The sequence below is a fragment of the Melanerpes formicivorus genome, unplaced genomic scaffold (genome assembly GCF_026170545.1).
Source record: "Melanerpes formicivorus ecotype bairdi unplaced genomic scaffold, bMelFor1.0.p_v2 SCAF_48, whole genome shotgun sequence".
NCBI classification, from domain to species: Eukaryota; Metazoa; Chordata; class Aves; order Piciformes; family Picidae; genus Melanerpes; species Melanerpes formicivorus.
Window position 1 is genome coordinate 2,726,838 of NW_027142400.1, and position 13,328 is coordinate 2,740,165.

Below are 13,328 nucleotides of genomic sequence, written 5' to 3' on the forward strand. Positions count from 1 at the left end.
TGCTGACTTATGTTATGTTACATTAGCCATAAGGTTTTCCTCTACTGTGCTGGAGTAAGTGTCCTAGAGTACACCACTTCCCATGACACATTCTTAGTAGATTCTTTCTTAATCTGTGAAGTGCCCATTCACATTCATGTAATTTGTTGTGACAATGTACATCTTGTTTCACCAGAAATACTCTTCAGAAACAGATTTACCTTCTTAACATGTTTTGTTTTACAATCCAATCTGTGATTCAAAAACATTTAGTTGTAGTTTCACCAGTTATACAAATCCTGTTACAGACTGTAGGATGCAAAGCTCTTAAATATACACTTTCTCAGTGCAAGAGAAAAAAAGACCTTTTCATACTGTTCTTTTTATACAGCTGTGAATGTCACAGTAGCACCAATGTCAGCTTTCATGTAGTCTTTAACTTGCCTTTATTGTAAACAAAAATCTGGCCAGTAAATTCAGGGTAAGAACTAGGGCAATCTGTCTGGTAAATGAATACAAAGTAATGCTAAGAACAGCAGATACCTGGAAGGGACTGTCAGACTTGATTGTATTAAAACAGATCAAGAAAAAAAGAAAAAAGGATGAAGTTCCAGCATTCACAAAATGATTCCTAATCTGGAAGAGCTTCAATGTAATTTTCCCTCTGCCATTTAAAAAATTCTCTGCCTTAAGGAATCACACTACTTACCTCTGCTCTTTTAAGCATTTCCCATTTATTCAGAATTTTCATTGCATAAATGCGTTCTGTACACTTCATTTTAACAACTGCAACCTAAAAAAAAAACAACACACAAACAAGGTCAGAGAAATACAATATTTAAACAGCTTCATATTCAGACCAAAGCAGAGAAACAATTTTCAAACACTTTAACGTTCACAAATTAATAAGTTAGTAAGAAATCACCAGTGACCAGCTCACTGAGAAACTGAAGCTTGATTCTAGCTAATTCTATATTCCTCCTACATGCTTGATGCTCAGCACACCATGTGTGGTCAGGTGTTCATGATCAAATGCACCAGGGATGATACAGGAGGAGCATGAAGCTTTTCATATGAAGATGTGTAGTAAAGCTGCATTGTTTGCCAAGAACAAGTGATGCTTGTAAGCCATGCCTTCAGCCAATCAGGCAACACTTTAAATGGCAGCCTGAGCAAACAAGAAAGGCTGCTGTCAGTAAAAATACACTACAGTTGACTAATTTGTTTTCATATTTCACATTTCAGGAACTTGAAAGGTATTTGCAAATTAACATGCTTTTGTGTAGTGTATGCAGACACTTAAAAAGAAGCAAAACCAGTATTGATTTACTTGCTCAACATTTTGCTTGAAGCATTTTACTATGCATCCTGACTTGCTTAGACTGGTCTATTATGAACAGTAACCCCTCACATCGCTGTACTGTGGGAGAAAAAACAGAATATAAAAACTTCAAAGCTGAGGAATGTAAAGACTTAATTTTGACCAAGAGTTGTATTCTCCAAGACCAAAATTAATTCTTGTAGTAAAGTCATAATTCCCACAAAAATCTTCCAGTTGGTAAAAGAAAAGCAGGCATCATGAATAAGACTGCAACATTTTCAGACTATACATGGAGTGCTGGAATATTTCTGCTCCTCAGCTCACCTCTATTTCAGAAGTATAAAACCCACCACCTTTCACTGCTTCCAACAAGGCTTTGAATAGCAGTGGGAAAAGTCACAAGAATTACATCGGCTATTCTCATCTCCTCAACTATCTATTCCCTTCAACTCTTATCCATAAGCAAATCAGGAGCTACTATTGCTGACCATAAACCAAGGTTGTAATAGCGCATCAAGTGGAGCAACACTACACAAAGTCAGAAGACCTGAGGAAGTATGAAGGAAATAATTCCCTGCACCTTCCCAGTAAAGAAGCTCCAGATGAGAGGCAGAGAGATAACTGCTCCTCCAGTGATACAAGAATGGAATAGTCGCATTTAGACAGACACCTCACACTACAGATACATGCCTAAGCCTTCCACCCCTCAGTGTGTGAAGAACCCCTCCCCAGGTCACATAATGGATGAAGACACCCAGCACACACCTGCACACAGATTCATGTAATGGAAATGTATCTTAATAGAAGAACTGATAGGTACCCATCACCCTAAACATGGCTGGTAAAGACACAGCACTAAAAAGAAGCTTCTCTAAGAGATGCAGAATACCCACAACTGCATTAGATCATAGTGCCTCGTGGCCTACAAACCTCCCACAGATACTGCACATGCTCTGGGGGAAGGCACACTTGAAAATGTTCAACACTGACCTTCAGTAATGGCCTAAACAGTTTAGTCTTCCTCCCAGCTTTATTGAAGCCCTGCAGTTAGAAGCCATTGTAATACCCTCTCTCTATACACTTAATTGAATCATTACTGTAACATAGCTGAAGGCACACTGTAAGTCACCCTGCACATTAAAAGCTTTGCAAGATGCTGACATTACCCGTTATACATTTTAAACTCTGTTCCATACAGAATGATGACTCAGGAAATATCCCCATCTCCAATGAAGGGACAGACCAGAACTGAGTGAAATTACCTGCTACAGATGAATAAAAGCTCTGGGGCAGAAGCAATTTGCAAGCGTAGCTCTGCAAGCCCTGAAGTAGCAGCATTCCAGTTTCATTACACAACACTAGAACTGCTCAGCCATTTAAGTACAAATCTAGTGCACAAATCAGAACTCAGACATGCATCTACTGCACTTTATCTAAGGCCATCACTGTTTGAGAGCACTGCAGGATAGCAGAAGGTTGAAGCATGATCAACTACTGAGGAATGATGCCAGCCCAGCATTGAGGAGGACATGCAAAACTGAGGAGCTCTGCAAACATTAGGACAAAGCAGTACATGAGAGCAGGCCTAGAAAAAGAAAGAAGAAAAAGGAAGCCAAATTGAAAGGACCTATCTAGCAAATCCTCAGTTGCTATCTATATTAGTGCTATTTATTTCCAACTGAAAGGACTACTTAAAAAAAGCCCAATTTAAACCTTCTGGAGGAAGATAATTGCCTTCTATAGAAGAAAAAGTAGAACTAATAAAAGTAAAGTTGATTCATATTTTCACATTAAGTGGTTATCAAGTTATGGCACCAGTAAACGCACTCCTGCTCTAATTGTAAGGGCAACAGTCAGACAGCTTCTTGTGCCCATAGAAAAATCTGTGCAACCATATAGCAAAATAGGTAATTCACAAAGAATTTTATCTCTCAGCAGAAACCTGAAAAGACACCTAACAAAAGTAAAAGAATTTTGGCCTGATTAGACCAAACTCCTCAACCCATTCTAATAATCAGATCTTGGTGTGGTTGGTTTATTTTTTTAAGAAAACAGAAGTTTAAACCCCAAACCTCATCGATGCCTGAATTGAAACAGAGCAGCACAAACTAAATTATGCCTTAATTAAACTGACTACTATTATAAGCAAGAATATTGCTGCAATATCACAAAAAAAACCCTACACTCTTTGCTCCTTAAAACACCTCAGCATTTCTGAGTTAGCTTTCTTTTACTTTCCTCAGCAGGTGGTAGTATTTCTAAGTATGCATTTCTCATGTAACACTTTGGCTGCTTCTGAGGTGTTGTGGTATAGTTGTTTTTCATTACTTTTGTATTAATTCCTCTTTCTTTGGCATACCTCAAATTCAATTCACCACAGTGACCGCTTTGTGAGGTCAAACAGAAACATAAAGCACTTGTGCTAACCATGCAAGACATCAGGTTTTAAATATGGTGGCTCCTATACTACATACCAATCAACCACATCTGCTACCCTAAGTAAAAATACTTGGTTGGTGTTCAGAGGTATTCCAAAGGACACAGATGTAAACACTGCTGTAAATGCTTTTTAAAAGCATTTTAAAGCACTTTAAGAACAAAAAGCATTGCCTCTGTCTTCAAAGTTAAAAAATCTACTGACTGACTCGCTCATATTATGCAGACTGTAAAAATCCAAGATTCAATTTTTATGCTCATTCTTCATTTCCAAGGCTATTACAACTTACACTGTAACAGACGTTAAAAAACTCCCAAACTGTTAAGGATAATGAAAGGATAAAAATGTGCAAGTTAAGGCAGCTGCTTCTGAAGCAGCTTCTGAAATAGCTTCTGAAGAAAAAGATTTAATAACCTACTCCAGGCCTGCAAGAGATAACTATGATAGGCATACAAAATGATGAGTGCCATGGAGAAGATGGACAGAACAATTATTTACTCTTTCTCATAACATGGAAATTGAAAAGAATCAAAATGAAAAGGTAGCAAGATTGAGGATGCATTATTGTCACACAACAGTTTTGGAACTCAATCACAGGCTGCTGTGGACACCTAAGGATTCAAAAAGGATCTAAGTACATGGTTAGTACCTGAGTAATGCACATAGCAGAAGTCTCTGACTTACTGACCTCATTTGAGTTACAGTTGTGGTTAGGGAGCCTTTGGAAGTTGGGAACCTGGGTAAAGGGATGGGATGTGGGTTAACTAAACCACACACACCTTTGACCCAGAACAACCACTTTTGATACCTGTGTCAAATTAAGAAAATTACAGCTTACCCAAGTTGCATCTCATTATTCTAGGATGTAATGGAGAATCAGAGTTTGAACAATAATTACATGAAAGTTATTTGGTAGAGATTTAGGTGATTCTGCTTTATCAAGTCTTAAAACACTGATAAGGAAAAATTTCAGATGCAGGGTTTCCCCCACCGCTGCAAACCCCCTTCCAGGCAAGCTGCATCCATCTAAGCTGTCACCAGGCGATTTGATTGCTGTCACTGTGACTAGTCATGCTCAAGATTCATGACAACAGGGACACTGTAATAAAGACCAAGTACACTTCCTCAAGGACCTCAGAAAGTCTAATGAATCCTGGTGCCTAACTTCAAGACATACTTATGTCAAAAAGGAAAAAAAAAAAGGCAAAAAAAAAAAAAAGCAGCAGCATGAAAACTGTGGCTAAATCATAAGAGCGAACCAGCTGTATACACACCACAACACCCTATCAGATTTATATTACTTCTGCCATCCATTTTCTTCCCATCCTGTTTTGCCTCAAAGCTCAGTTTCATTTGTACTGCAAAAAAAAAAAAAAAAAAAAGACAAAACAAAAAAAACCCCACCCAACCTAGCTAAAATAACATATTTTTGGCCTTTGGGAAGAACTAGCATTTTGCTTCTTTAACTGTTTTAGAGAATTGCTGCATTTCTATCTTCAAAACTCACTTGATACTGACAATAGGGCTGCAGTGTGCAAAGCCATTCTACACCAAGTTCTACCTTTCCTCATCTAGAGAGTAGAGATCTGAGCCAAATCAGCCTTTACAAACATGACAGAGCTTCCCACCACTGTACTCTGCCCTCTGAATGACATGATCAGCATTAGTAAGTAGTATCAAGTTACAAATTTTCTTTTATGGAAGTGGTAAGTATGGTGTAAGACTGGATTTCCAAGGAGCAATTAAGACATCTAACAAAATTTCTTGGAAACCACACTGATATTAATTTCAAAGCAAAGATAAAACAAAGTCAACTAGGACACTGCTCATGTTCATGCCATGTTAAACGTTCAGGTGACATCCTCAAAGACTGGACTTTCAGGAACAAGGTGAAACTCAAATACAAAAGAAGGTTTGCAGCTGAAAAAGGAGGAACACAGACACATAGGTGATAATCCTTGTACAGCCACCTCGTAACAGCAGGTAGCTTCAAAAAAAGTAAACATGATTCTGGAATTCATAGGCAGACACCACTAGGGATAGGTAAACATTACTGCCATGTATAAATACAAGCTCAACAGAAAGTACATACAGCCACACCTCAGAGGAATATACTTTTATCCGGAACAGGTGTGAAAGACTATTGAGCTGATCAAGGAACTAGAGTCTTTCATATACCATGTGAATAGAAAAGGTTTTGCCACCTATAAATAAAATTGCAAGGAACAGTATCAGTAATAAGGATGATAAAAGCACTGCTTAGACTAATGGATGATAAAATGACATGGTTAAAACAGTGTAAAATTATCATGAATTTAACCTTTGGCAGCAACCTGGAATGGTTTTAGACATTTGAGCAGAGATTTGAGACAAGCCTTTCAACCCACAGAGGAGACAAAATGTCATTTCAGATGTAAACTGATCTCTTACTACCAGAATCATAATTGAATATCACACTCATTTCCGTCAGTTAAAGCTTGTATTTGCCACTGTTAATTCTATTACTTCTGTCTCATGCTATTGATGCCTTGGACACTAGTTACTGGAAAAACACTGCAGGAACTGCTTTATCCTCCTGATACTCTCTTGGATATGAAAAGTCTTTGATCATTAGTTAAGTTTTAATATTTCATCTTTTGAGGAAAAACTGGTCTGGACTGCTCTATCAGGTTTTTTATGTCTATTTTACATTTAAAATGAGCAACCAAAGTGTCTTTTGCTGGAGTTCATACACCGTGCTGCACATTCCCAAAGCAAAAAAAAATAAATATAAATTTTGAACATAGGGCTCGGATCTTCATATAGCGCAATTAAGAAATCACTTATGAGTGCCAGCCAGAAAGGTTCTGCAAAAGAAGAATAAAGGCCTTGAACAACACCTAAGCCCTTCCCCAGCAATCAGGGGGATTGCAGAGACAAATGGCTGGTCTCACAGGAGCACTACAATGAACTGCATCTCTCCAGCTCCTTGCAACCTGCCTGTCACCATAGTAACTTGGTGCTGCCACACAAACAGACAAGGAACCGGGGGGGAGGACTAAGATAGCAACCAGCTCTTTTGAAGCTTTTTCTAAACAAAGAAGGTTCTTTCTCTATCCATTTCCACAGCAGAAAACAGTTTGCTTTGATTATTATTTTTTTTTGGGGGGGTGCAAAGACCATACTGTAGAAAAGCAGAGGCAATTAAATATTTGTTCTGCATTGTTTTCTGAGGATGCTTTGACTCTTTGCATAGCCAAATGAAAAGTATTGTACGCTGTATGCAATACTTACGAATTTTGTTAATCTGGACTGTAGGAAAGCACAGTCCCTACTGGGTACCCAACACCAATCACTAAAGCTTCTGAATAGGCAAGACAGCCTTAGTTCCAGTATGTAGGCACCCTGTGCCTCAGGGTAATTTCTAGAAATACATGACAATGTTAAACTCAGTACCCTTCAGCTGTGATTACATGATGAAAAAAGAACCAACGACTTAGCTCCTCACTGCCAAGCACAACTGTTCACAGGGAGCTTAGATTTTGCATATTCACTTTTGAGTCTCACTGTACCCTTAGCCAGTCTATCTCTCATCAGGAACTGAACAGAGGGATCAGTCCTGTTCTCTCAGTAATTATTTATTTTCTTATGGAAACAATTTTTACATGTGTTGATTGCAGCTAAGACCTCGACTAAGCACTGTACCAGTTCTAAATTCTACACAGATGAAGTCTGCAAACAACAGCATTTATATGGAAATGTATTTCTAATCCATTCAGAGGAGTAATATTTAGGTGGGGCACATTAAGAGTTTTGGTTATTTTTGAGCTCAGCAAGACCAAGTAGTTCCACCCTTCCGCTGGAAGCACAGTAAGTGTTGCTCATTCAAGAAATCCTAGTTAACAAACAAAGGAAGGAAAACATTTTTTTCAGTCACCTGCTGTCAAATTTCCAGGAGGTGTCAGTCATGTTATACAATCTGAGTTCTCAAACAAGGCACATCTTGACATGGTTCTTCCTTCAACAACAGCTCTTCATCAAAATGTGCTAATCTACAGCAGTGTGCCTAAATGGTACTTTTCACAAAATGAGGAAAAGTGATTTTGAAGACTTACAATTACATCACTAAGAGGTCAGATGAAGCTTACAAAGGAACAAGTGCAAGTATTAAGAATCAGACAGTCCCTATGCAGAGGATCCTCCTGCTATCCCTCTCCATCATACTGTAGCACTGCTATGCCCACCTCCTTTGGCATGCAGAAGCAAACAATAAGCATACAGAAGGCATTTCTTAAGCCTGCACTAGCTTTATCAGGTAGGCACAATCCTATCAAGCACAGGCTCTCAGGACATTGTTTTGTTTCAAAAGTGGTCCACAGTGTTTCTGGACAGAAGGAGTAGTCAGGCACTTGCAAACTTCAAGCCATAGATTTTTTTCTTTGTTTAGATGTTTTTAAAGGTCTAAAAGCTGGAGGAGAGTTTTCCATTCTGTACTCAGTCATGGAATCATCAAATTATAGAATGGTTTGGGTTCAAAGAGACCTTAAGGATCATCTAGTCCCTGCCATGAGCAGGGACACCTCCTGCTGGATCAGGGTGCTCAAGGCCCCATCCAACCATCTTTGAATACTTCCTACAGTTGGAGCCTCCACAACCTCTCTGGGCAGCCTGTTCACGCTCATGGTGAAGAATTTCTTCCCAACATCTAAACTAAATCTAGCTTCTTCCAGTTTTAATCATAACATTTTGTCCCATCCTTTAAATATCATTGCATCTTACCCCAAAGAATGATTCTTTTCACCAGTTAGCAAAAACTTCACCCTATTGAACATACTCATTCCTGTATACAAAACCAGACTTCTACATTAATTTTATTAATAAAAAACAGAAGTTTTATTAATAGAAACCAGAAAACCATTTGAATTCTGCTTTTATTTCAGGGGGCTTTTAAATTATGATTAGATTTATCTTTCATGAAGGTTGCCCCGCTGCGTATGAACTATGCCTATATGACCTACAAGAAGGAAGACTGAAAGTATCACTGTGGCATTCATGGAACTATTCCAGCCAGTTTGGTGTATACACCTAAGTGAATACCCTCTACAAGATGGGGAGGAGTCACCAGCAGTTTACCCTCCTTACAGCTAGCATTTTGAATTACATACTATTCTGTCATCCACTCAAAGAACACCTCAAACTTTTCTTCGTAACAATGAAACTTCAGAAAAAATTAAATTACTTTCCCAAGCCAGGAGTCAGGGACTGTGAAGGATATTCAGACATTCAGTTTATCCTGCATGCAAAGTGGCTGAGAAAATAACTCTGTGTTTGGGCAGGTGGCTGGAGAAGAAAACTCTAGGTTTCCAGCTAGGCTATTTCTGTCATAGCACAACAGTAAGAACTTAAAGAAACATTTTTTCTCTTGCTTTCTCAGATCTCCTGTGCTGTAACAACTTTCACTCTGGTGGTTTTGGATTACCAATTTGTTCTTTTTATTGTCATATCGCTGGAAAAATTGTAAAGAACCAGGCTGAGTTCTTCTGGCTTGAAAAGAAGAAAGAAAGATAAAATAATTGACATGCCAATACAGATATGCACTGGTGATTATATCAATCTGCCTTAAATTAGATACTGATTTCGCAGTTGTGTTCACAGAGACAAGTTTACATGCGGTCTCAATCCTCTCTCTGGTCAAAGAGCATGTTTCTTTGGCTTACACTGACCACTGTTCCTGACTAATAACTAATATAATGACTTCATTTTGTTTGAGCTATCTTTCTTCAAAGCTACTGATTTATGCAAAAAAGTTCTCTGGTAAGACTAAAGCCTCTGGCATTCTCAAAAAAGTCCAAAGTAACTAAACTGAAAAGACTGGAATGCAGTTTTCTTTTTGAAGTCTGGCTTGTTTAGCTGTTCAGCATCTAAGCTACTGTAAGTATTTTCTGACTCGAATTATTTCTGATCAATTTCTTTATGCTTTATACCAAGCATATTAGACTTATTTTTAGAATTTATCTCTAGCAGGCAGTTGTGTTTGTGGTGTTATGGTTTTTTGTTTTGTCTTGCTTTTTAAACAAGAATATGAGTACACTATAGGAAAATTACAGCTCCCTCATTTGGTTTTCTGAAGTGTTGCTTTTATTTTCTTATGGAATGTCAACCTTTACAGAATTACTATTTTATAATGCCTGCAATATTTGGCATTTATAGCAGTGCAGTATACATAAGGGTCAAGAGATTAATTCATAAGTAAAATGTACAAAATATTCTCTGGCAAATGGGATTAAAGTATAGTGAACCTTGAATCAATTATTCCTGCATAATTTAAACTGATTAAAGTTTCAAGCTGCTACAACCATAAACTAGAACTTTTTAAATTAAAAGCCGAACAAGACAATGTGATAACTACACCACTGACCTTCTGAGCATTCACAGGCCTAACAGAAGTATTAAATTAAGGCACTTTCTCATTTCACTTCTGTGAAATTTCCTTTCCACTGAGAGGGAAGGGAGAGTATGTACTAATTGCTTTAGTTAAGTCCCACGCTTTTCAAAATGAAAGGATACGAAAGACATTGGTTTAGGCACACCAAACAGCATTAATACAAGTTTCCACCCAGAATTTGTGTCTTTTATACACCTTAAGACTCTTGATGTGAATCTAAGAAAGGTCAATTTAAATCCCCTAACAAATATAAAATTAAGACTCTTCAAGTTCATGTAAACACTTCACCTGCTGTTGTACTGAGATTTCCAGCTGGTCAATTCCTTAAGTGGAGACGAGCACCTTCTTTGAAAAAGAGCAGAGCAAGTACTATGGAAAACAGCCCTTCCCTGAAGTTATAGTATGTGTGGGCATTCCCAACACTGAGTACATTTGCAAGTCACTATAAAGGGTTCCCCAGACCTGAAACCATTTTTGACAGCTACAGCATTCACAAGCATAGCTTTGAATAGACCTAGAAACCACTTCTAGTCCCTCCAAAAGACACACTACCAAAACATCAGTCTAAAATTCTTTAGATATCAGTGATCACAGCCATTATAGCAAGTAATTTGGCACACCAAGACCAGAACAAGAGATGAATGTAGCCTGTGCTGAGCTTTCCCATCTACACTGTGAGCAGTTCAGGAATTTTGCTTCATACTCCATCTAGCCTGGTCTCCAAAACCAAACATGCTTTGAAGCTGTTAGGAGAGTCAAACACAGTGATTCATTCTCATTTAATGGTTGAGGCCAGAAGCACATTTGGTGCACACCTGGAACAGAGGTTCTGGTTTAGTTTTCTCCAGAAAGAAATCCAGATCATGCATCACAGAATCATTCTGCACTAAGTGGAGGCATTCTCTTCAAAATTACACTACTGATTTGAATCTAAATTTTAACAGAGAGGTAGACAGTTACACACTACTGTTTTAAGTCTCTAGGCCTTCTATCTACTCATAAACCTCTCTGCTCACACCTCTTTGGGGAATTTAATTTGTAGCTTTCAGTCCTTCCTTCTTCCCATTTCTGCTTTTTCCTGCTGAACTCTTTGCAGTAACTTTTCTCTCTAATAGCCATGTTCAAATAATACATGCCAGACAAAAACAAACACTCAAGCAAAACAATCAACTGATTTTCGTGCAGTATTTGTACTACCCTAAGAAAACACTTCCTATTCTATCACAAATGTTGCAACTCATGAACTTCAACATCCAGTATAAATTGTACTTTTGTCTCACAGGTCAAGATGTGACTACTGATCTGGGCATTTTACTTAAAATGGTCAAGTTTCATTAGCAGTTATGCTCTTGGTGCTTCCACATGAACTATGTTACCTCACCACATCATTAGATGATGGTACAAAGAGATGTTCTTTCTGTCTTAGGTGTCCGCTTCCCTCAAAAGCGGTCTCTGCAGTAGCTTAAAGTACATGGATATGAAATTATCAAGTACATATGCATATAGAAACCTCACTGCTTTCTGAACCTAGGTTGAGTAGGGTCCTGCCATTTTTCTAGCTTAGTTTCTGGTCTGACTGTGGTACCTCTGTCCCTTAATCAAATCCTATACAAAAATACTTAGCATATTCAGGGCACACAGGACACAAAGGAAAACACTGTACAACACACAGTCCTGCTCTCCATGGAGACAACGGATATGAAGATAAAGAAGCCTAGGCATAGCCACCAGCAAAAGTTGCAACCAACTGCTAATGGGCTGAAGTGAACCACTAATGGCTGTCACCACATTTCACTTAAAAGCAGCTTCCTAAAAGAAATTTACGTTGGGGTGGGGATTATTTGTTTGTTTGGTCTTTTTTTACTTCTAGAAATTCTCCAGTTAATAAACTCTTTTGCTGACAGCTACAGCTTTAGTTACGCTCATTTAATGCTGAAAGGGTTGTCTTTGAGGTTCTCCCAAAGTCTCAGATATCCTGTGTGTACTGGAGGGGACATGCTCATGAATGCTTTTGCCAATGGCAAGCCCTATCAGACTTCTGTGACTGATGAGACTCATCAAGCATATTAAGTAGTAAAGGCTTCAGTCCAGGGTCCTGGGACTGGTGAGTCCTCAAAACATAAGGAGTTCCTATCATCCCAGCATGATTCAACTTGCTGCCCAAAAAACAGACCCAGCAGCCTTTGATCTTCAAAGATGACAGGGAACAGCCTTTGAGGCAGCCAAATGCATCTTTCTGCATTACCAGATTGCTACAGAGGCAGGCAGATGGGTGAGGCAGCCTCCACGTTCCTACCATAGAAGCAGCTCATTTCTGTATTAAATTATTGCAGCGCAGGAAAGTACATATGGCAAGTGGGAGATGAGATCCCCAACTCAGCTGTGCAGCTGCTAGGTGGGACCACCCTGTTCATACACACACTGAAAAGACACTTGTTTTGATACACCGAAACCAGAATGACTCTGTCATAAAAGTCACAGAACTGGACTCTAAATACCCTGCTCAAAGGACCTCTCATGAGTACACCTAGCTACATCTCACATTTGGAAGCATTTTAACACATCTGTATGAATCTTTTCTCTTAAGGACAAGTACAGGTCGACTGCAGCAAGAAATTGGATGCACAGATGATGAAATTACAACAACTGAGAGTAAAAATCTCTTACCTCACCAAATGCACCTCTTCCAATCACTTTTATAATTTCAAAGTCATCTCGATGGAGTTGCATTTCCTTTACCAATTTTGTAAATGGTCTTGCTGTTTGAGAAAAAAAAGAAAAAGTCAATTATGTAGAGAAATATGGTAATCCATAAAACAGAGATCAAAAGTACTTGTTGCATACCCAGTGCAATAGCAGTTTTTCTACTGTTATTAAAAGGGAAAAATATTCCACTATTTAAATAACACTCAGGCTTTTTAAATAGTCAATTCTATGACTGGTTCTGTTTTGCTGCAGAAAGTAAAGAGTTAAGTAGTCTTTCAGAATGATTTTTCCTCTTCCTTTCTTTAGGGTTTTGCAAATCAGTGGAGGACCACATGAAAGAGTTGTTTCATTATTGGCAAACCCTAGAGAAAAATCAGTACTTTAATACAGTCACTAGGAAAATTCTCTTCTTAAGCAGAGTTCAGCTTTACTTGTTATTATTTCAGCCAGCACCAGCTCTA

At 38.4% G+C, this 13,328-nt stretch overlaps 1 protein-coding gene across 7 annotated transcripts in view; it reads right to left on the reverse strand.

Annotated features, from left to right (window-relative positions):
• The window catches only part of CDC42BPB (CDC42 binding protein kinase beta), a 96,025-nt gene that overhangs the window by 50,856 nt on the left and 31,841 nt on the right, over positions 1-13,328 (reverse strand). For all 7 annotated transcript variants that reach the window (XM_068160172.1, XM_068160171.1, XM_068160170.1 and 4 more), the window contains exons 2-3: positions 12,829-12,920; positions 689-772 (exon numbers count right to left, since the gene is read on the reverse strand). In XM_068160172.1, the coding sequence (XP_068016273.1) occupies positions 689-772; positions 12,829-12,920 (176 nt within the window). The remainder of the gene's footprint in view (positions 1-688; positions 773-12,828; positions 12,921-13,328) is intronic.